This window comes from Garra rufa, chromosome 3 (genome assembly GCF_049309525.1).
Source record: "Garra rufa chromosome 3, GarRuf1.0, whole genome shotgun sequence".
NCBI classification, from domain to species: Eukaryota; Metazoa; Chordata; class Actinopteri; order Cypriniformes; family Cyprinidae; genus Garra; species Garra rufa.
Genome location: NC_133363.1, coordinates 7,173,686 through 7,196,952, shown reverse-complemented (window position 1 = coordinate 7,196,952; position 23,267 = coordinate 7,173,686). Strand labels below are relative to the sequence as shown.

General features: G+C 41.2%; 1 protein-coding gene across 4 annotated transcripts in view; it reads left to right on the top strand.

Moving 5' to 3' along the window:
- Positions 1–21,516, top strand: part of LOC141330858 (hepatocyte nuclear factor 4-beta-like) — a 34,297-nt gene extending 12,781 nt beyond the window's left edge. Inside the window, exons 4-10 of one of the 4 annotated variants that reach the window (XM_073835635.1) lie at positions 10,118–10,221; positions 13,401–13,538; positions 13,635–13,722; positions 15,185–15,337; positions 16,049–16,312; positions 17,682–17,801; positions 20,813–21,516. In XM_073835635.1, the coding sequence (XP_073691736.1) occupies positions 10,118–10,221; positions 13,401–13,538; positions 13,635–13,722; positions 15,185–15,337; positions 16,049–16,312; positions 17,682–17,801; positions 20,813–20,940 (995 nt within the window). In that variant the 3' untranslated portion in view covers positions 20,941–21,516. Of the gene's footprint in view, positions 1–10,117; positions 10,222–13,400; positions 13,539–13,634; positions 13,723–15,184; positions 15,338–16,048; positions 16,313–17,681; positions 17,802–20,809 lie in introns of all 4 variants that reach the window. The other 3 variants (XM_073835634.1, XM_073835637.1, XM_073835636.1) reach the window with 3 other exon arrangements.
- The last annotated feature ends 1,751 nt before the right edge of the window (positions 21,517–23,267 follow it).

Below are 23,267 nucleotides of genomic sequence, written 5' to 3'. Positions count from 1 at the left end.
AAAACATTGATAAACCATAGTGAAATTCATTCATGCATTACCGAAAACCTCTTACAAGCAATAGTGAAACGAAAAACATTAATAAACCATAGTGAAATCCATTCATACGCATTACTGAAAACCTCTTACAAACAATAGTGAAAACATCGATCAACATTTGTGAAATTCATTTATATGCATTACTGAAAAACCCTCTAACAAACGCTACTGAAAACATTACCACTATAGTTTACCACTATAACCTCCATGTGTCATGATCGGGGCTGTGGGGCTTCCCTCAGCCACCTGAGGTCACTGTTTTCCCTTCCCTGCACAGCACTTCCAAGTATTCACGTCTGTTTTGTCATTACACTGATTCACTCACAGCTGTTCACCATTTGGACTTTTCTATAAGAACCCTCATTTCCCACTACTCCTTCTGGCTGCATTGTCTTCCGTATGGTTTGTTTCTTGTCACTGTCTGTCTGCTCTGTGTTCCTGAGATCCTGACCTAGACTGTGTTCCCTGTTCTGTTTATTTTGTGTTTGAGTTTATGTTAGATTGTGCCGTGTTGGCCTTTTGTTTTTGATTTGTTTGTGTTCTTTTGTGTTTTGTTTACATTAAAAATACTTCCCTGCATCTGGACCCAGAACTCCCATTATTCACGTGACACCATGAAGCGGACGCGCCAAAATAATCGGAAGTGTTGACACAACTTCCGTTTCAAGTGAAATTAGCTCTCTCATCATCTACTGAAATCTTCACTTATTTCAGTTATGCATATGAATGAATTTCACTAAGGTCGATCAATGTTTTCAGTAGTGTTTGTAAGAGGCTTTTCAGTTAGGCCTATGTGTATGAATGAATTTCACTAATGTTAATCAATGTTCCCTTCCGGGAACTCTACACTGCGTCCTGAGACACTTTGGGGAACGCCATTGGCGGGCCGCACTCTGAGTCATGTCCAACGTCCAATGAGAAACGGGAGTGACGTCACAGGCGCGGTGACGTCATCGACCAGGAAGTATATAAGCACGTGCGTTTGAAGCTGGCGTCAGCTTTTGTCATTCAGCGAGAGCGCTCTGTGTCTTTGTCTGTCTGGTTTTACTGCTGTTTTTTCGTGCCAAATTGCACCACTTTTATTTGAGCAGTATGCCAAAAGGGGGAAAACGATCTTTTAAAGCTAAAAGAGCGGTTGAGCAGCCACATAGAAAGTGTGTCCCTCCCTGCCAACGTTTCATTGTTGGTGGGGATACACACGATCTATGTGTGGTCTGCTTGGGAGCGGAGCATGCTAGGTCAGCCCTTGAGGGGGTTGGCTGCCCGCAGTGCGAGCGAATGCCGCTGCGGTTGCTCCGTTCCCGGAAAGCCCTCTTTGAGGAGGGGGCTTTCACTAGCGTTCCCCGTGGGTCTGGCCCCGCTTCCGCTGAGGCGGAGCGGCAGCTGCACTCATGGGGTTCGCAGGTAGATCTGCTGGAGGGAGTTGAGACGGGTGATCCCCTATCTCTCTCCTCACCCAGCGGATCGTATGACCTCCTCTTGGATGAGGAAGCCCGCACTGCGGTTCCTTCCCTCCAAGAGGAGGAGTCAGCGCTCCTTCTGTCTTCCTCCGAGGAGGTTGATGTTGAGAGCGTTGACACCCCACAACCGCCCCCCCATTCACCCCAATACGAGGAGCTAGTGGAGGTGCTGACTAGCGCGGTGGCCAAGCTTAACATCAGTTGGCCACCAGCACAAGACCATGAACCGCAGGGAAGCAGGCTCGATGAGCGCTTCCTGCGGGCAAAGCCAGCACCTCCCAAACGGAGCCTTCCTTTTTTCCCCGATCTCCACAAAGAGATCAGGAGATCGTGGGAAAGACCATATTCCTCGCGTCTCTTCTCCCCCACCTCTGATTACTACGGTAATGTGGGGGGGATGGAGGAATACGGTTACAGGGCGATGCCCCAGGTCGAGCAGACACTAGCGAGCTATCTGTCTCCCGGCCTGGCATCGTCCTTGAAGGCTCCGTCCTTACCCACCAGGCCACTAAAGATCACGTCTGGTCTGATGGGTAAGGCATATGCGGCAGCAGGTCAGGCTGGTGGTTGCCTACACACCATGTCTGTGCTCCAGGCTTACCAGGCCGACCTGCTGAAGGAGTTTAGTGACGGTGAGGAAGTGAGCGTCACAGAGATGCGCAGGACCGCAGACCTGGCGCTCCGCGCCACCAAGGAGACCGCCCGTGCCATTGGGCGGTCTATGGCAGCCTTGGTGGCCGCGGAGAGGCATCTCTAGGTTGACCCTGTCCGACATGAAGGAGAAGGACAGGGTCACGCTCCTGGACGCCCCCCTGCAGCCCTTTGGCCTCTTCGGTGACTCTGTGGACACTGTTGTCAGCAGACACCAGGAGGCCCGCAGGCAGGCAGCGGCGTTCCAGCGGTTTCTTCCTCGCCGCACTTACTCCTCTGGGGCTGCTGGACGGGAGCAGCCCCAGCCGCAAGCTAGCTCCTCGCACCGGGGTGCACAGAAAAGGAGTGTTGCTACCCGCACCCCTCCGGCTAAGCCTAGAGGGCGGGCTCAGCAACACTCCAAGCCGGGGTCCTCTAAGACTAGGCCGGACCTGAGGGTCGTCCTACAGTCTAAGAGGGCCGCGGCTAAACGGCCCTGATGGTCGTGGCCCAGGGCCAATGAGGGCAGCCCCTCTCGAAGAGCCAGGTGCCTCACCGCCTCTGAGGAGTACGGTGACCACCTCTCTTCGGGGCCCTCAGGAGATTCGTCAGCTAACCCTGCCGGTGTTACAGGGCGCGGCAGTCTCCCGCGAACATCATTCTCTGGTCCTTCCGCCCGGAAACGTAGCGGAACCAGAGAGTTCGCCACCCCCACGGGGGTCTCTAGAGCGCTCACTTCAGGTGCATCCTGCCAGTTCGCTGCTACAGGTCACCAAGTTAGCTCCTCTAATAAATCCAGAGACCAGTCTCGAGAGGCTGGTTCCCTTAGTAGAATTTCTGGCAGCGTGGAAACTACTGCCAAATATTTCTATGTGGGTCCTGCGTACTGTAGAGAAAGGTTATTCCATTCAATTCGGCGCCAAGCCGCCGCCTTTCAGCGGGGTATTTCCTACTCTGGTAGGCCCCGAGCAGGCTCTGGTATTGGAACAGGAAGTGAATACTCTCCTGAGGAAGGAGGCCATCGAGGTGGTCCCTCCTCAACACAGAGAATCCGGGTTCTACAGCCGGTACTTCATTGTTCCCAAGAAGGATGGGGGCCTGCGGCCCATTTTAGATCTCAGACAGCTAAACCTCTCAGTAAGAAAACTGAAGTTCAAAATGTTGACTGTCAGACAGGTTGTGTCTCAAATCAGGTCCGAGGACTGGTTTGTCACGATAGATCTGAAAGACGCATACTTTCACGTCTCCATCCTTCCTCAACACCGGAAGTTTCTCAGGTTCGCTTTCAGGGGCAAAGCTTACCAATACAGAGTTCTTCCGTTCGGCCTAGCGCTCTCTCCCCGAACTTTCACGAAGTGTGTGGATGCTGCTCTGGCTCCACTGCGACTCCAGGGCATCCGCATACTCAACTACATAGACGACTGGCTCATCCTAGCCAGTTCAGAACAGTTAGCGGCTCAACATCGAGATGTTGTTCTTGCTCACATGAAAAAGTTGGGGTTGAGACTCAACACCAAGAAAAGTGTGCTGTCTCCATTACAGAGAACCACTTATCTAGGTGTAATCTGGGATTCGACCACGATGCAGGCACGATTGTCACCTGCTCGGATCGAGTCGATCCTTACTGCAGCAAATGCGGTCAAGCTAGGCCTGCTACTCACTGTCAAACAGTTCCAAGTACTGTTAGGTCTTATGGCAGCTGCATCCAACATGATACCCCTTGGACTGCTGCACATGAGACCACTGCAGTGGTGGCTCAAAACCAAAGGGTTTTCCCCGAGGGGGAACCCATTCCGCAAGATCAAGGTCACGCGGCGCTGCCTACGTGCCTTAGTCATGTGGAAAAAGCCCTGGTTCCTATTACAACGTCCAGCGCTGGGAGCTCCTTGCCGCCGCGTCACGCTAGCGACAGATGCATCCCTCACCGGGTGGGGAGCGGTCATGAGTGGCCGCTCCGCCCAAGGCCTATGGAACGACCAGCATCACTCCTGGCACATAAATTGCCTAGAAATGTTGGCAGTGTTCCTGGCTCTGAAGCATTTCCTTCCAGACCTGAGAAACCGTCACGTGCTGGTCCGCACAGACAACACGGCGGTGGTCTACTATATAAACCACCAGGGAGGTCTGCGTTCACGCCCCTTATACAAGCTGGCGTGCCAGATCATCCTGTGGTCACAAGGGAAGCTTCTCTCATTGAGAGCAGTTCACATTCCTGGACGTCTCAATGTGGGAGCAGACGTCCTGTCGAGGCAGGGGCTGAGGCCCGGGGAATGGATGCTTCACCCTCAGGTGGTGAAGCAGATATGGAGAGTCTTTGGTCAAGCCCAGGTGGACCTCTTTGCGACTCAGGAGACATCGCAATGTCCCCTTTGGTACTCTCTAGTTCCTCCAGCTCCTCTCGGACTGGATGCCATGGTACAGACGTGGCCGAGGCTTCGTCTGTACGCTTTTCCCCCGATCGCTCTGCTCCCGGGAGTTCTGGAAAGAGTGCGCCGGTACGGAGTACGGCTGCTGCTAGTAGCCCCGTACTGGCCGGCCCGAGTATGGTTCTCGGATATAATCGCCCTCCTCGACGGCTCTCCATGGGAGATTCCTGTCAGGAGCGACCTTCTTTCTCAGGCTGGGGGCGCAATATGCCACCCCCACCCAGAGAAGTGGAAGTTATGGGTGTGGCCCCTGAGGGGGCACAACTCATAGAAGCTGGTCTCTCAACCGAGGTTGTTGAGACCATCCTTCAATCCAGAGCTCCCTCTACGAGGAAACTTTATGGCCTAAAGTGGAACCTGTTTGCGTCATGGTGTCATGAACGCCGCTTAGACCCAGTCCACTGCCCGGTTGGTACAGTGCTGGAGTTCCTGCAAACTCGTTTGTCCGCTGGGTTAGCTCACTCCACCTTGAAGGTGTACGTGGCGGCTATATCGGCTTACCACGCCCTTCATGGCGGCCTTTCAGTGGGCAAGAACCCCCTGGTCTCACGTTTCCTCCGCGGTGCACTCAGGCTGAGGCCTCGTGCAAGACCGAAAGTCCCTACATGGGACTTAGCTGTGGTGTTGGAGGCGCTGTGTAAGCCTCCCTTCGAGCCTCTGGAGGAGGCCTCAGATCGGATGCTTACCCTAAAGACAGCACTGCTGCTGGCGCTAACGTCTCTCAAGAGAGTCGGGGACCTGCAGGCCCTTTCAGTGGCCCCTTCTTACATTGACTTTGCCCCAGGGTTGGCCAAAGCATTCCTTTACCCACGAGCTGGGTACGTACCCAAGGTCCCATCAGCGACACCACAGCCAATAACGCTCCAAGCGTCTTACCCTCCTCCATTCGTGGAGCACGACCAGAGGAAGTATAACTTAATGTGTCCAGTAAGAGCACTGGACACTTATGTCCACAGAGCTGCCCTGTGGCGCAAATCAGAGCAACTTTTGCTCTGTTACGGCCCCCCTAAGAGGGGGTGCCCGGCTTCCAAGCCTACTATCAGTAAGTGGATCATTGATGCCATCTCTACTGCCTACGAGTCCTCTGGTCTCCCATCCCCGATGGGAGTCAAGGCTCACTCAACTAGAGGCATTGCAGCCTCTAAAGCTCTGATGGCAGGTGTCCCGATCCAGGACATCTGCAGTGCGGCGGGTTGGTCCTCACCTCTAACGTTCGTCAGATTCTACGAACTAGACCTCAGAGTCACTCCTGGCTCAGTCGTCCTTCAGCCCTAGCATTGCTAGGCCTAGAGGTGCTTAGGCGCTTTCCTCTATGGAGGAAAAGGATTTCTACCCTCTCGACCTGGCAGTCCTCCAGGCGAGAGGTGTGATATCCTGCCTCGCGTGCCCGAGGGCCGAGGCCTGTGTTCCTCTTGTCTGGTGGTTGATCACAGACAGAGATGTTTTCTAGTGTCCTGGCGGTCCACCAGGCACTTCTTGTGTCCCTCTTGTTCTGGCCGTAGCGCAGACAAAGGACTACCACTTCTCCTCGTGTGCCCGAGGGCCGAGGAGCCTTTCTCCCCCTGCACTGGTCTTGTGACAGGCAGCGGTTGAGAACCCTAGCCTCGTGTGCCTGAGGGCCGAGGCTCATTTATCCCTCTTGTCTGGTGGTGGATCACAGACAGAGATGTATTCCAGTGTCCTGGCACGTTCACCAGGCACTTCTTGTGTCCCTCTTGTTCTGGCCGTAGCGCAGACAAAGGACTACCATTTCTCCTCGTGTGCCCAAGGGCCGAGGAGCCTTTCTCCCCCTGCACTGGTCTTGTGACAGGCAGCGGTTGAGAACCCTAGCCTCGTGTGCCTGAGGGCCGAGGCTCATTTATCCCTCTTGTCTGGTGGTGGATCACAGACAGAGATGTATTCCAGTGTCCTGGCACGTTCACCAGGCACTTCTTGTGTCCCTCTTGTTCTGGCCGTAGCGCAGACAAAGGACTACCATTTCTCCTCGTGTGCCTGAGGGCCGAGGCTCATTTATCCCTCTTGTCTGGTGGTTGATCACAGACAGAGATGCATTATCACTCGCGTCCTGGCAAGATCACCAGGCGGAGTTTCCATAGTGTCTCATCAGGTAAGTATTACCAGACACTGGATTATGCTAACCTCGTGTGCCCGAGGGCCGAGGTACATTCTCTCCCTCTTGTCTGGTGGGCTCCACAGACAGAGATGTATTATCACTCATGTCCTGGCAAGTTTCCCAGGCTGAAGTGTACCAAGACACAACTTTTCCACCCTTGGCCTAGCAGACAAAAACTGGGCAGGGCCTTGGAAATTATGGGGGCGTTGATACCTCGTTCCCCAAAGTGTCTCAGGACGCAGTGTAGAGTTCCCGGAAGGGAACGTCTCAGGTTACGTATGTAACCCTGGTTCCCTGAGGGAACGAGACACTGCGTCTCGGACCATAATTCCCGCATCCCTGCTGCGCTCGCTTCATTCCTATAAGCCGACGCCAGCTTCAAACGCACGTGCTTATATACTTCCTGGTCGATGACGTCACCGCGCCTGTGACGTCACTCCCGTTTCTCATTGGACGTTGGACATGACTCAGAGTGCGGCCCGCCAATGGCGTTCCCCAAAGTGTCTCAGGACGCAGTGTCTCGTTCCCTCAGGGAACCAGGGTTACATACGTAACCTGAGACGTTTTCACTAGTGTTTGTATAAGGTTTTCAATAATGCATATAAATTAATTTCACTAAGGTTTATCAATGTTTTCACTAGTGTTTGTAAGAGGTTTTCAGTAATGCATGAATGAATTTCACTATGGTTTATCAAGGTTTTTCGTTTCACTAGTGTTTGTAAGAGGCCTTTCAATAATTATGGCCTATACGGCCCCTCATACACTAATGCTGCGTTCCAGGCAGGTTTTTGAGCTCGTAAATCACGTCTTCAAACCACGACTCAGGGCTTTGTAGCGTTCCAGGCAAGTCACGCCAAGCATTTATTATCTTTATATTATTAATAATTTGATTGCAATGTTATATTGTCCTAAACTCTATTTTTCCACCGTGTGCCACTTGCATAAACACCGCACCCACAGAGGCTTTATTGTTTCGTGGGCTATGTCACGTCAGAACTCAAAACTGGGAGTACGTCGATCTAGTACGAGTTCACGGGTGGGAATTCACGGGTTTGACTGCCTTTCCAGTGCACTTTCACGGGTAGAAGTTTGGAAAAACACGGGTAACGGGTTGCCTGGAACGCGGCATAACGCTCTCAGTTGGTCGCACGTGCATGTTTTGGTTTCATTTTTATTTTTATTTTTATTTTTTGCTACAACATGGGATTAATCAATGCTCATTGCTGATAAATAGTTTGTCTGTTATCATAATTTATAGTTTTATGAAAACGTATTTGACATTCAAGCCGTTCTTTTTCATTAGTATTATTTGTGATTTTAATTTTGTGAACGGGATTTAAGCTATTGGAATGTCTTAGGATGCTTTTCACTTTTACTTTCGAATTCATGATCTTGGTTTTGCTTACATATATAGGCTACATCTATCAATTTTAAGATTAAAACAAATTCTTAAAAGATGGATTTGTTATTTTTAATTAAACAGCATAACAACGATAAAATAAAACTAGCTTACATAGCATTTATTAACAAAAACTAATACGATGAGGAATGGACTCCATCGCATGCTGTTATATGCCGTTATAAACACTGAGCAATCAAATTAATTATTAAAAAATAAGTAAAAGAAAGCCTCCAAAGCGTAATGTGAGGTAAACGGCAAAGATAACAGGGTTTTCAAAATGAAAACAAACAAAAAAAGTAAAACTAAACTGGCTTTCGGTGACTGTGCTTGCGTGTGTTTTTTGGAGCAGCACAGCATGCACTCGCACAAATGCGACCACGGCAAATTTTAACTCACACATTCTAAAATATTTGTTGCAAATGTCCAGAGCCACTTCTAGCTTTTGTAAAATTAAAACCGAAACATCCAAAAGTCTATAAGGAAGATGAACTGACAGCGTCGCATGTGGACCTAATGATGTGTGTCATTACTCGATCTATTTACTATAACATGTAAAACGGGAACATGAAAGGATTATTCTAAAAGCAACTCATGTAAACAGCTTAATCATATTATTGTTTTATTCAGAATAAGATCATTAATTAGATTACTGGTGTCCATGTAAACGTAGTCATTGTTTTCTTTGAGTAAGAGGCCTGCAACTTTTTGAGACTCTAACACTCAATAGAAAGCTACCTTACAATCATTTGGTTGAAAATGTTGCATGGTGTTTAAGGTTGGTCTTTTTTTGCATTGGGCAGGGCTGTTTTTCAGACTGATATGGAAGAAAATGTGTAAAGTTAACTTTTTAAATGCACTACTTGCCCTTGTGAAGAAGTACACTTTAGCATGTTTAAAAATTTATTATTACAGAAATAATGAACTTTAAAACAATATATGCAAATGAATAAGTGTGAACTAAATGTAATGTTTGAGACACTTAATTGCATGTAAATGGCAATTAAAATTAATTTTATTTACCAAGGATGCTTTAAATTGATTAAAAGTGATGATAAAGACAGTTATAATGTTACAAAATGATATTTTCTATTCATCAAAGAAACCTGAAAAAAATCTACTCAGCTGTTTTCAACAAAATAATAATAATAAATGTTTTTGGAGCAGCAAATCAGAATATTAAAATGATTTCTTAAGGATTGCGTGACTGAAAAAATTATGATTGATGAAATTCAACTTTGAAATTGGAATAAATTACATTTTAAAATATATTCAGATAAAAGAAAAAAATGTTACTGTTTTTCTGTACTTTGGATCAAATAAATACAGTCTTGGTGAGCAAAAGAGACTTCTTAATGTTCAAAAAATTTTGACTGGTAGTATATGTAATTTTATAATTCTATTGTATTTTAAATATAGTTAAAGTGTACTGACAAGCATTCATGTACACTAAAACATTTTAATGTCATTTCTAATTAAAATTGCATGTCATGAATTTAAATGTACCTGTAATTACACATTTGTAGTGATGAATTTGCAATTCACTGCATTTAAAATATATTAATCTTACATGTAATATATTATAAAAATATACTTTACATATGCTTTAGTATGTTAGTCAGCTACTTGTTTAAAGTACAAGAAAAGATAATTAAATCAATGATTTAAAATGTACTTTAAAGTAAAACTTTTAATTTGCCATTATTACTTTTTAAAAGTGTACTTAAGTGTGTTAAGGAACACGGCCATGAATGTATTAAATATCAAATAGCTTATATTCCCTTCAAGTAAGCTTAAGTGGTCTTTTATTTCATCAATATTATATCATTGTTTTTAAAATAATGCTTTTAAGATTATTTTTAGAGTTAATTATTTAAGACTTAAGAATTCACTACAAGTGCACACTGTGGCAGTAACTGTGTAGAAAGCATTATTTTTACTATTTTTAATCAAAGTGCATCCACTGGCTAGACTGTTATCTGTTTTCTAGAAGAAACACATTAGATACATTTATATTATTTTTCCACTGATCTTTCTTTGTGTCTCTTAGCTGTTCAGAATGAGCGTGACCGTATCAGCTGCCGTAGAGAAGGTCAAGGCATTGGGACTCTCACCATTGATGTGCTGATGCAGGCAGAGGCTTGCACTCATCAGGTGAGCTTACTTTCAAAACATCAATACACTTTAAGAGTAAACATTACAGTGAGACAATCATTAGTGGGCATTTGACCTCAGAATGGTTTAAACTGGTTTAACCCTCATGTTATGTTCAGGTCATTTTGACCCAGAGAGGGTTATCTTTTAACAAAAATGCTATTTGGAGCAGTGGAATAAAAAACATACTAACTTTGTTCACACAGGGTATGACCAGTTTAAAGGGATAGTTCACCCAAAAATTAAAATTTGATGTGTATCTGCTTATCCCCAGGGCATCCAAGATGTAGGTGACTTTGTTTCCTCAGCAGAACACAAACAGAGATTTTTAACGAAAACCGGTGCAGTCTGCCAGCCAAATAATAGAGGTGGATGGGCACCAAACCTTTAAAAGTAAACAAAAACATGCACAGACAAATTACACCCTGCGACTCGTGACGATACATTGATGTCCTAAGACACGAAACGATCGGTTTTTGCAAGAAACTGAACAGTATTTATATCATTTTTTACCTTTGATACACAGCCACGTCCATCTGTCATGAGCACTATGAACTATCCCTTTAATAAATACAGTATTCAACATTTGAAGTGGGTCAGAAAAGTTAATCAAAGTTGTCCTAAGACAACAACAAAAAAAGTTTTTGATCCACTTCAAATGTTGACTGCTATAGATAAATAAATCATTTTTGTACTTTTTGGGACAGGTTTTGCATTGGTCATAGACCTCAATGATCTGAACTTATCCCTGTTGAAAGAAGCACCATATGCTGATTAGGTATGTTCTGAAGCATGATAGCTGGTTTAAGCTGGTCCTGAGCTGGTCCTAAGTTGCTTAGGGCCAGTAGATGATGAAGGCACAATATGTAAGTTTTTGCAGCTAGAGGGCGCATATTCAAAACAAACAGAGAAACAAAGGCGTAGTTTGATGACACCGTAATTGAGTCTGGAATCATGGGAGTTGTTGTCTTCATCCCCACAGTCGATGCAATCTGTCAGGACTCATGTCCATGGATGAACTAATGTATTAAAGACTTAGATTAAGGTCACTGTAGTATGAAGCAGGGTGGGGCTGAAAGTCGTGAAAGCAAAATGAGAATGCTAGAGCATTTTTTCACTTAGCAAACTATAGCAAACCAGTTCTAAAGACAAACACAAAACCTATGGTAATTGAAAGAAAACAAGTTAAAAAGATCTAGATCTAGGATAACTACAAAGTTACAGGCAGGTGAGTTTGATCAAGGTTGAAGCTAAACTCTGCAGGAAAATGGATCTTGTGGGACAGAGTTGAGAACCCCTGATGTAGTATAGCACTGCACAAGAGTTAAAATAAAACAAGCATGAAAATAAGATGAAACAATTGAAAATCAAGATTTCTTTATTTTAATTCACCCTTCAACAACTGTTTTTGAAGAACCTTACAGTTTTTGATATTACATCAAAAAGGATCAGAACCACATCTTTGCCTCATATATTTTGCTTCTTGAGCACATTATAAAAATATTTTCAGGCTGGTCCGATGTTAGCTTCAGCTTGTTGTTACTTCACAACGAGGCACAAAGTCACTTTCCAGAACCTTCACCCTCTCTGCTTCTCTCTGGTGAAATTAGCTGCCAACCTCTATTTGAACATCTGAAACCAACACAACATTTTAAAGAAGCAGCTGGAAACACACCTTACCACTCTACAACTTTAAAACAATGCACTTAAAAAACAAAGCATAGAAAATGCCATTGTATACTGCAAACCCTGTTAAAAAAATGGAAAACACGAAGTAACATCATCGACGGACAAAGGAGAGTGAGCAGACACAGACTTATATACACAGCAAACAAGGCGTGGTTATAAACAAGATAACAGGATAACGAGGGGGAAATACAAATATGGGCAAGACTAAACCAACTAATGCAAAACCAAAAGGGGGAGACAAAGACTAAACCATTAGAATGGGAAACATGGGGGGGGGGGGGTTGGGGAGAGAATAGACAAGAATCCTGACAATATGCTGGTTAGGTTTTGAAGCATGGCAGCTGGTTATGAACTGGTTTAAGATGGTCATTTGCTGGTCCTAAGCAACTAGTTCCTGCTCAAGACCAGCTCAGGACCAACTAAGGACCAGCTCAATTTAGCTCCTGTACCAGCATATGCCGTTTTTTTTTTTTTTTCCAACAGGAATGGACCTTGATTTTTGAGTGAACATTGACAAAATTATCGACTCATAAATATTTTTTCACTCAAAAACTATGACAAATCAGAAAAATGCTAAACCTGTGGTATTTGAAAGAAAACAAGTTAAAAACATCTAATGCAAGTCTTGGTTATAATGTACTGTAGTAATGAGAGATTTACATGCTGGTCATTTCTGACCAGAGAACAAATTAGATTACCCATGCACAAAGGTTAAAATAAGAAAAAAAAACAAGCAAGAAAACAAGATGAAACCATTTTAATTCATACTTCAACAGCTGATAACAAGAGTGGAGCCTTACAGTCTTGGATATTACATCAAAAAGGATCTGAACCATCACTTTGCCTCATATCTCTAGTTTCAGCTTCAACTTCTTGTTTCTTCACAATGAGGCACAATGTCCCTTTCCAAAACCTTCACACTCTCTGCTCCTCTCTGGTGGAATGAGCTGTCAACCTCCATTTGAACTACTGAAACCATCACAACTTTCAAGAAGCAACTGAAAACACACCTTGACCACTCCACAACCTTAAAACAATGCACTTGCAAAACAAAACAGAAAATCCTCTTCATTCTCTTATCTTCTGAATTTCTCCTCTGCTCTACACTCTATAAATAAAGGTTCCACAAGGGTGATTTTGCAATGATGCCATAGAAGAACCATTTCAGTGAACAGTTCCTAAAAGAACCATTTTGAAGAACATTTTAAAAAGAACCTTTTTTGACAATAAAGAACCTTTTCTGCATTTGAGAGGTTCGATGGATGTTCAAGGTTCTGCACAGAACCATTGATGCCAATAAATAAACTTTATTTTTAAGAGTGTAGCTTGTCTCCAAATCTAGCTTTCTAATAAACGTGCCATTGCATACTGCAAATACATTCGCTCTTAGACAAATTGCTTATGCTCCTCTATTGTAAGTCACTTTGAATAAAGGCATCTGGTAAATGCATAAATGCAAATGTAACTAAACTACTTAAAACCCCTCCCAGAATCCCATGAGGGACATCAACACCAAGAAGATAGCCGGCGTGGGAGATGTGTGTGAATCCATGAAACAGCAGCTCCTGCTCCTAGTGGAATGGGCCAAGCGTATCCCTGAATTCTGTGAGCTCTCAGTGGATGACAGGGTAGGCCTATTCCTGACCATGTTTGTTTGATCATGGGCTGTCACTTCCTGTCGGTGACAGGCACTGAGTGTGTTATGTGTTGATGTGTGTGTACAGGTGGCACTGTTAAGAGCTCACTCCGCTGAGCACCTCATCTTAGGGGTGGCACGACGTTCGCTGCCCTACAATGACATCATCCTGCTGGGTGAGCGAGTGACTGGATTGGGCTTACTTGAAAATGGGCCATTCCAGTTTTACACTACAGTGAGGGAAAAATGATTTGATCCCCTGCTGATTTTGTATGTTTACCCACTGACAAAGGAATGATCGGACTATAATTTAAATGGTAGGTTTATTTGAACAGTGAGAGACAGAATAGCATCAAAAAATCTGGAAACATACATCAACAACAGTTCTAAACCCCTTCACAAAACATGACTTCAACCTTCAACCTTCAGCTCCCTTTACAGATTTTCTATGGCATTAAGGTCTGGAGACTGGCTAGGCCGCTCCAGAACCTTAATGTGCTTTTTCTTGAGCCACTCCTTTGTTGCCTTGGCCGTGTGTTTTGGGTCACACCCATCCACAACCCATTTTCAATGCCCTGGCCTTGATGGTACATGGCCCTGTCCATTGTCCCTTTGATGCGGTGTAGTTGTCCTGTCCCCTTAGCAGAAACACACCCCGATAATGTTTCCACTTCCATGTTTGACAGTGGGGATGGTGTTCTTGGGGTCATAGGCAGCATTCCTCCTTCTTCAAACACAGTGAATTGAGTTGATGCCAAAGAGCTCAATTTTGGTCTCAACTGACTACAACACTTTCAACCAGTTTTCCTCTGAATCATTCAGATGTTCATTGGCAAACTTCAGACGGGCCTGTACATATGCTTTCTTTAGCAGGGGGACCTTGCGGGCACTGCAGGATATCAGTTCTTCACGGCGTAGTGTGTTACCAATTGTTTTCTTGGTGACTATGGTCCCAGCTGCCTTGAGATCATTGAGAAGATCCTCCTGTGTAGTTCTGGATTGATTCCTCACAGTTCTCATGATCATTGAAACTCCACGAGGTGAGATTTTGCATGGAGACCCAGAACGAAGGAGATTGACAGTTGTTTTGTCTTTCTTCCATTTGCGAATAATCTTGTCCCTGACATCCTTGGACAGCTGATTGGTCTTCCCCATGGTGGAGAGTTTGGAATCTGATTGATTGATTGCTTCTGTGGAAAGGTTTCTTTTATACAGGTAACAAACTGAGATTAGGAGCACTTCCTTTAAGAGAGTGCTCCTAATCTCAGCTCAATACCTGTATAAAAGACACAGGGGAACAAAAATCTTGCCGATTGATAGGGGATCAAATAGTTATTTCACTCATTAAAATGCAAATCAATTTATAACTTTTTGGAAAGGCTTTTTGTCTGGATCTTTTGCTGTTATTCTGTCTCTCACTGTTTAAATAAACCTACCATTAAAATGATAGACTGATCATTTCTTTGTCAGTGGGCAAATGTACAAAAAATGCAGGGGATCAAATAATTTTTTTCCTCACTGTATTGTATATATTGGATAAAATATTGAAATGCATGAATTTGCTATTTACTTACTGTATGACTTAAAAGTGACAACAATAATGTGAGCATCATTTGTCATTATAATGTGTTTTTACAGGAAACGATTTCATCATTCCTGTTCGAGGCACCGAGCAGGAGATGTCCAAAGTAGCGACTCGTATCCTGGAAGAGCTGGTGAGGCCTCTGAAAGAGCTGAACATCACAGACACTGAATTTGTCTGTCTCAAAACCATCGTCTTCTTTGCCCCAGGTTAGTCAGGGATCATCGCTGTGTTCCCAGTCAAACTCTCTGTCTGTACCAGGAGTGTCTGCACTTGTTCCTGGCACTCTTTGGTTGTACTGTCTTCTTTGGTTTCTTGATGTTTTATGGGGATCTATTAATATCTGGGACGTGCTGGCGTGGATTGTTGAGTTCTAGACTTTCCTACCTGTTGGCCTGGAGGTCTGATTATAAGAGTGGAGCCAGGTTGGTCAGTAGCCTAAGATTGGCTTTGTTTAATTTACTTTGGTTTCAGCAGAGGTTGCCATTTTTGTCCCTGTGTGCTATATATACTATATACTGTATATTCAAAAATCTTGTTTAATATATTTATTTGGGTTAATATACAGTCAAACCAAAATTTATTTAGACACCTTCAAAATTTCTCACATTATCACAGTTTATACACTATAGTTTAGAAAATGGTAATAAAATATTACAAGAACTCAAGAGTTAAACAGTGTCAGAACAAAAATTACAAAGAAATAAAAAATTTGAAGTACAAAAATCTTGAATACTATTTTCTTCTAAAACTCTTCAGTTTTACTGACATTTTTTTTCTAATGGATTGGACAAATTCAGAACTAATAATCTGAAATTGCTGCTTATATAAATATTTTCACTGATAGACATGCACATGCAAAGCCATCTCTTAGTGGACTTTGTTTTCCAACATGTCATTGAACCCGCTGTGTGTTTCAGACTGTCCTGGCCTGCAGTGCTCTCAGGCAGTGCGCCGACTGCGATTCCAGGCCCAGGTGCTGCTGGATGAGGCCACGAGCGAGCAGCGAGGCCGGTTTGGGGAGCTGTTGTTGTTGCTGACCACACTCCAGAGTGTGGCCTGGCAGATGGTGGAGCAGCTGCAGCTAATGCGTCTCCTGGGCAAAGCCAATGTGGACAGCCTGCTGATGGAGATGCTCCTGGGAGAAGAAGCAAGCAGAGGATCTGAAGCACTGCCAGCCTCAGGTATAAAACCAATGTGGAAAAATCCCAAATGAGATCTCAATTATTTCTCCTAGTGAGCCGTGAGATTAAATTGAGAGCAAAATAAGACATTGCTGAAGTCTTCTCCTTACAAAATCTTACATGCGTCTTTATTAAAAAAGATCTCATCAATGTCACAGACTCTAGTCAGATTGCCAACATATCAAAGTCTGCAATTCAATATCAAGGATCTCTTTTAAAAAAAGTCAGAAATTGTCTGTCCTTTATGTTTATTTCTCTCAAGGAAGTTTAGGAGGAACATCTGATACAAAATTCAATTCAAATTGTTATTCTGAACCTTAAAATGTTCCTATGGTTTGCCATATACTGCTGATTTAGGATCAGTTTAGAAAATGGTAATAAAATATGACAAGAACTCAAGAGTTAAACTGTTTCAGAACAAATTCATCTTGATAATCACAAATGAATTACAGTCAAACCAAAATTCATTCAGACACCTTCAAAATTTCTCACATTATCACAGTTTATTCACAATAGTTTAGAAAATGGTAATAAAATATGACAAGAACTCAAGAGTTAAACTGTGTCAGAACAATTTCATCTTGATGTCAGATAACTTTGATAGAAAGGTATGTAACAAAACATGTCGGGTCTAAGTGTAAAATCAAAGCAAGCAGAGAATCTGAAGCACTGCCAGCCTCAGGTATAAAACCAATGTGGACAAATCACAAATGAGATCTCAGTTATTTCTCCTAGTGAGCCATGAGATTATATTATATAGAATAGACATTGCAAAAATAGACATTGCTGAAGTCTTGAGCTTTCCAGAGTTTTCTCCTTACATGTGTCTTTATTAAAAAAGACCTCAACAATGTCACAGACTCTGATCAGATTGCCAAGATATCAGAGTCTGCAATTCAATATCAAGGATCTCTTTAAAAAAATCTGAAACTGTCTCTTCTTTATGTTTATTTCTCTCAAGGAATTTTAGAAGGAACACCTGAGACAAAATTCAGTCAAAAGTCTAAGAAAGCTGCAAATTCAATAAACTCTTCTGAACTTTAAAATGTTCCTCTGGGTTCCCAAATACTGCTGATTTAGGATCAGTTTATAAACTCTTGGATTTAGGTGAGCAGTGCTGGTCTGGAGACATCATGGAGAGTTAATGTAGACTTTCTCCAGCATAAACTTTAGTGAACTCCGAGCTGGTTAAGATTCCATAGGAGATCTCGGTCCGGAGTCCATCTGTCTCAGTCTAAGCTCTCGGGCTTAAGATAAGGCCCACCATTAGTTCTCTGAGGGAGTGGAGGCTCTTTCTGACTTACCTGCAGTTAAAGTATGAACAGGTTGGAAATGGAATAATGGAGTAACTTTTTTTGCCTTTCTGTAGAGTCAAATCCTGAGCCACTTATATTCACCACAGCTGCAGAGTCTGTCCTCTCCAGAGGAATACTGACAGCGCATATCCCAATGACTAACTTCACATCCGTGATCCTTCCTGTGCCCCCCTGTGAGTATCGCAAGCACAAGTAGTAGAGCTGTCAATCCTATAGAGTTTAAAGGAATAGTTCACCCAAAAAAACAGCATTCTGTGTTGCACCAAACCTGTAGGACTTTTTGTACCTCTTTTCCATATGATGAGGAGCTTCTCCCAAACAGTCAAATTAAACACCACATGATTTCTTTTACCACAGATAAAACAAAAGATTACTGGAGTACATTTTACAAGAAAATGCTATTTCAGTCTTTCTACTTTAAAATTGCATGTTTAATTTTATGTTTCTTGCAGAGTATTTGTAATTGTTTAATAAATTCACTAGCCATTTCTAAGTGAAATTTGTTATAAAGTGAATACTAGACTGAAAAATTTGATATACTACCAATATACTGTTTTCTGCATTGGTTTTTCACAGGTGTTTTACCTATATTTTGAATTATGTATTGCACTGCATTGTGTTTTAGGGTTAAAGGAAATGTCTGTAAAGGTTCTGGCAAATAATTACTAGTACCTTGTCCATTTTCTACGGATGCTTTTCTTATAGTGCATAAAAATAGCCTAAGTATAAGGAAGTAAAAGTATAAGGAATCTGTATATATAATATATATATATACAGCAAAATGTTAATTATTTTACAAAAATAAGAGAGATAATAGACTATTTTTATTTAGCACTGACTTTGAATGAATATTTGAATATTTCACATAAAAGATGTTTCCATATAGTCCACAAGAGGAAAAATAGTTGAATTTATAAAAATGACTCTGTTCAAAAGTTTGAACACTTGATTCTTAATATTGTGGGGGTTTTTTTTGTTTGTTTGTTTGTTTGTTTGTTTACTTAGTGATAGTTGTTCATTAGTCTTTTGTTTTGGCTGAACAGGTAAACTGCCCGCTGCTTTTCAGAAAAAATAATTTCAGGTCCCATAAATTCTTAGATTTTTTTAGCATTTTTGTGTATTTGAACCCTTTCTAACAATGGCCGTATGATTTTGAGATCCATCTTTTGGCACTGAGGACAACTGAGGGACTCATATGCAACTATTACAGAAGGTTCAAACACTCACTGATGCTTCAGATGGAAAAATGATCTAAACATTAAGAACACAATGAAGCTGTGTACATTTTTTTTATTTTGCCTAAATATCATATTTTTTCATTTAGGTACTAGCCTTTAGAAGCTACAGAAGATACTTGCATGTTTCCCAAAAGACAAAATAAGTTAAATTTACCCTGATCTTCATATTCAAAAGTTTTTACCCCCAGCTTTTAATGCATGGTTTTTCCTTCTGGAGCACCTACTGTAATAGCTGCGTATGAGTCTCTCAGTTGTCCTCAGTGTGAAAAGATGGATCTCAAAGTCATATAGTCATGGCTAGAAAGGGTTCAAATACACAACAATGCTGAATTTGTGGTACCTGAAGTTTCTTCTGAAGAACAGCAGGAAATTTAACAGTTCAGGGCAAACAAAGGACTCATAAACAGCCACCACAAAAAAAAAAAAAAAACACACACACGCTGTGGATCATTCAGGTAACAACACAGTATTAGGAATCAAGTGTACGTAAACTTTTGAACAGGGTAATTTTTATAAATTCTATTTCTATAAAACTATACAGTACAGACCAAAAGTTTGGACACACCTTCTCATTCAGGTGTGTCCAAACTTTTGGTCTGTACTGTAGATATGAATTCAACTGAAAAAACTTCTGAAAAAAAATCTTTCAGGTGGTCAAATAGCAAATAGCAAATAGTGGAGCTCTGCAGCCACCTACTGGTAAAAGTTATTTGTAGTTTTTTTTTTTTTTTTACTTTTAAAACTGGATTTTCCAAAAGATGGGCAAAAATCTTACACTAAACCATGTGAAATTATCCATGTTATCCCCATGAATTAAAGTTAGAAATGTGGGTCTTTTATAAAGTGAATTTTACATAAAAAGCAGTTTTTGTATAAAAACCCATTTAAAAAATATTTATTTATTAATTTATATATATTTAAAAAATATCACTAACCCACTGAAAACTGCACAAATGTAGAGTAAAATCTTTAATAAACAGAAAAATATACAGTACAGACCAAAAGTTTGGACACACCTTCTCATTCATTTGAATGTGAAGGTGTGTCCAAACTTTTGGTCTGTACTGTATGTAAACATAATTTATGTGAAATATCTTATATTCAGGTCAGTACTACTAAAAAAATAACATGCATTTTTTTATGATCCCTGCTATTTTGATAAAATAATTAACATATAGCAGATTCTGCAAGGTGTATGTAAACTTTTAACTTCAACTCTAAGTTATGGAATTTTGATTCATAGGCACATACTCTGTCTTCTTGTATTTTTTATTCAACTTTATTTGCATGATTTTAATTTATAAGGTAATTTAAACTTTTTATCTCACAATTCTGATTTTTTCTTGAAATCCTGAGTTTAGATGTTGCAATTCTGTTTATTTTGTTTCCGCAACAGAATTAAAAAAAAAGGTAGTTGCAACTTTTTTCTCAGAATTGAGTATATATCTGACAATTTTGATGCAGAATTGTAAGAAAAAAGTCAAATTTGTGAAAGATCAGTTGTGAGGAAAAAAAGTCTGAATTGTGAGATAAAAGGTCATTTTAGATGGCCTTAACTACTATGTACTTACATTACAATGCACTTATTGTGTAAATACATGTTTTTACATTGTACTTCTATTAAAAAAATACATGCATGTAATTGCTGTTGACTTATCCCTTACACCTTAACTCTTACATTTTTAAACCTACCCATACCACCAAATCTAACCTTACACGTATTCCACCTCAATAGCAAAGTGTTTTGCAATAAAATATGAAGACAATACTTACATTGTCCTTACTTTTGCTGTAAGTACATAGTAGATAAGGCCTACTAATATAAAGTGGGACTAGCATATTTCACACACAGTTTCAAAGCATCTTCAATTCAATGTTACTTCATTACTTACTGCATTTGCATTATCAATGCCACTTTTTTCATTCTGAACTTTTGAATGCAGCAGCTCTGTCTGAAGATCCCCTGCTACCCACACACACTGGGCCTGAGGTCTTCACACATGGACAAGCAGCAGACATGCCAAGAGAAATGTCCAACAGTCTCGCCATGCCCACTGTCCACACATGCCTTTAACCACATGTATAAAGGTCCTCAGTTAAACAGACATGAATAACTTTATATACTTTTGACCTCTGCTGATAAACACATAAAGCTGAGAACAAGGAGTTGTTATATTTTACATATATGAGTAATGCTTAATAATAGTGTTAAAATCTAACAGTGTTGAAATTTTAATGTGAGTGAAAAATTAACACAATAAAAAGCCTCCAAGCAGTATATAAATATTTTGTATGGAGATCACTGGTAAATGATTATCTAATTTATTGGATGGTGACATGGAAGGGCGCGTGCATAAACATTACAATTCAGCAACTCTCATGGGTTCATGGTTCAATCAGATACCAGATGTCAAACACATGAGGGTTGGTATGCCTTATGTAGAAAAAGGGCTGTCTGATTTTTTTATTATTATTGGGTTTTTTCCCCTTCCACTTCAATATACCATAGAGATTTTCTGTAGGCCTTAAATATCATTGTTTTGTTATAATATCATACAGTAGAAATGATTTTTGTTGTTGTAAATAAAAAGTAGATTTTACAAGAAAATACTATTTCTTTGTAATTATTAGTGTGAAAATTGTGTAAAAGAAAAAAATAGACCAACTTTTCAGTGTATCGTGTTTGTTTCTGTCACTCATTTATGTTTTGCAGTTTATGCTCATGTTAGATTATTATTTTAGTGATTTTTCAGGGCTCAGTTTATTAAATAATTTGGAAAATAATTTAGAATTCAATTTACATTTTTTAGAAGGGACCTCAGTCATGAAGATTGAAGCTATAGAATAAATTAGAGACCAATACATGTAGAAAAATGTTCACCAGAGGGCGCCAAATGCTTATTATTATCCGAGGTGAAGCTTTCCCATGTCAGGAAGAGCGCTTGTTATTCTTTCATTTGACTTATTTTTCCATTATTACACATAGAACAAGTCATAATAGAACAAACTGAAGAAAAATGATCCCATACGAACAAAACCTGTCATCGTTTACTCACCCTTGTGTCTTTCCAAAACTTCAAGTGGAACACAAAAGAAGATATTTTTAAGAATGTTGGTCCAAAAACATTGTTTGTTCACCAACATTCTTCAAAATATCTTCATTTGTGTTCCACACGTGTTAAAAAATAAATTTTTGTGTTTCAAAAAGAAATGCACAATGACACAAGGATGATTTTTTTTTTTTTTTTTGGGTGGACTGTCCCTTTGAGAGCCTCTCTCTTGATTTCTCTCCCCCTTGGTAGGTTAGAAACAAGTTAAAGTTACCAGCTGTGATGGTCAGGCGTTCAAGAGGGATAGTCTGACTCATCAGCAGGGGCTTAGTGGGCGGCTATACATCAATAAAGAGATGGAACAAGAAATATTTGCCCCCCCTGGCAACAGTAGCCACAACGAGAGAATCTGTCCAAATAACTAAGAACTACAGTTGTTAACACTTATTGAACAGAAATTATTTTTTTTGTCAAACCGGTGATTTCATAAACACACACACTTGCAAATCTAATCATAGCTAATGCATGAGTAATGCTTTAATTGTGCCAAGTTCAATGCAATTTTCCTCTCACCTGTGAAGACATGTCCCCAGCTAGTATAAAAACTGCCACCGTGTTACTATGGTATTGCCTTAGGCATTGTGAATTTGATGCATTTATGCAATAATGAACAGATAGGAATCATAACAGGATAACTCTTGAGTCCATAAATTACCAGAAAAATATTTTATCAGAGCAGTAAGTAGGTCACATATTTTGTGTTTTTGAAATCAAGTTCAGATTCCAATTCAAAGGACAATAATTCATTTCCTGTTTTTTCAAGAGCTCTTCAGAACTTGGCAAAAGGTCTACTTCTGAATGGCTGTAAAATAAAGTACTTGCAGTGGTGACGTATTTTTGTACCCCAATAGGACTTTTCCACTGGCTTTCGGATTATTTATAGTTCTTACATGTTTTTCTCATGATCTCATAATCTTTTCAAATTAAGAGACATTTGATGAATTCTGAAGGATAGATTCAATTGGCAGAAATAAAAAGCTTAACTTAAGTTGTAAACAAACTACAGTCACATGGTGACACATCACCATCACTAAACTTCTTTTATTTTTTATTCATAAACATTTTCCTTAAAAGTTACAATTAGTTAGAACAATGAAACCCCTAACAAGTTGACTCAACTTAACTGAGTTAACTCATTCCCTCAATTGAACTGAGTAATGGGTGTTCACTTGCTCTTTTATACTCTAATTAAATTGTTAATTTTATGCATACTTAGACTGTAGCTAATGTTAGTTATAGCCTCTTAATGAGAATCAAACCACTACATGATGATTATATCACCAAGTAAGGG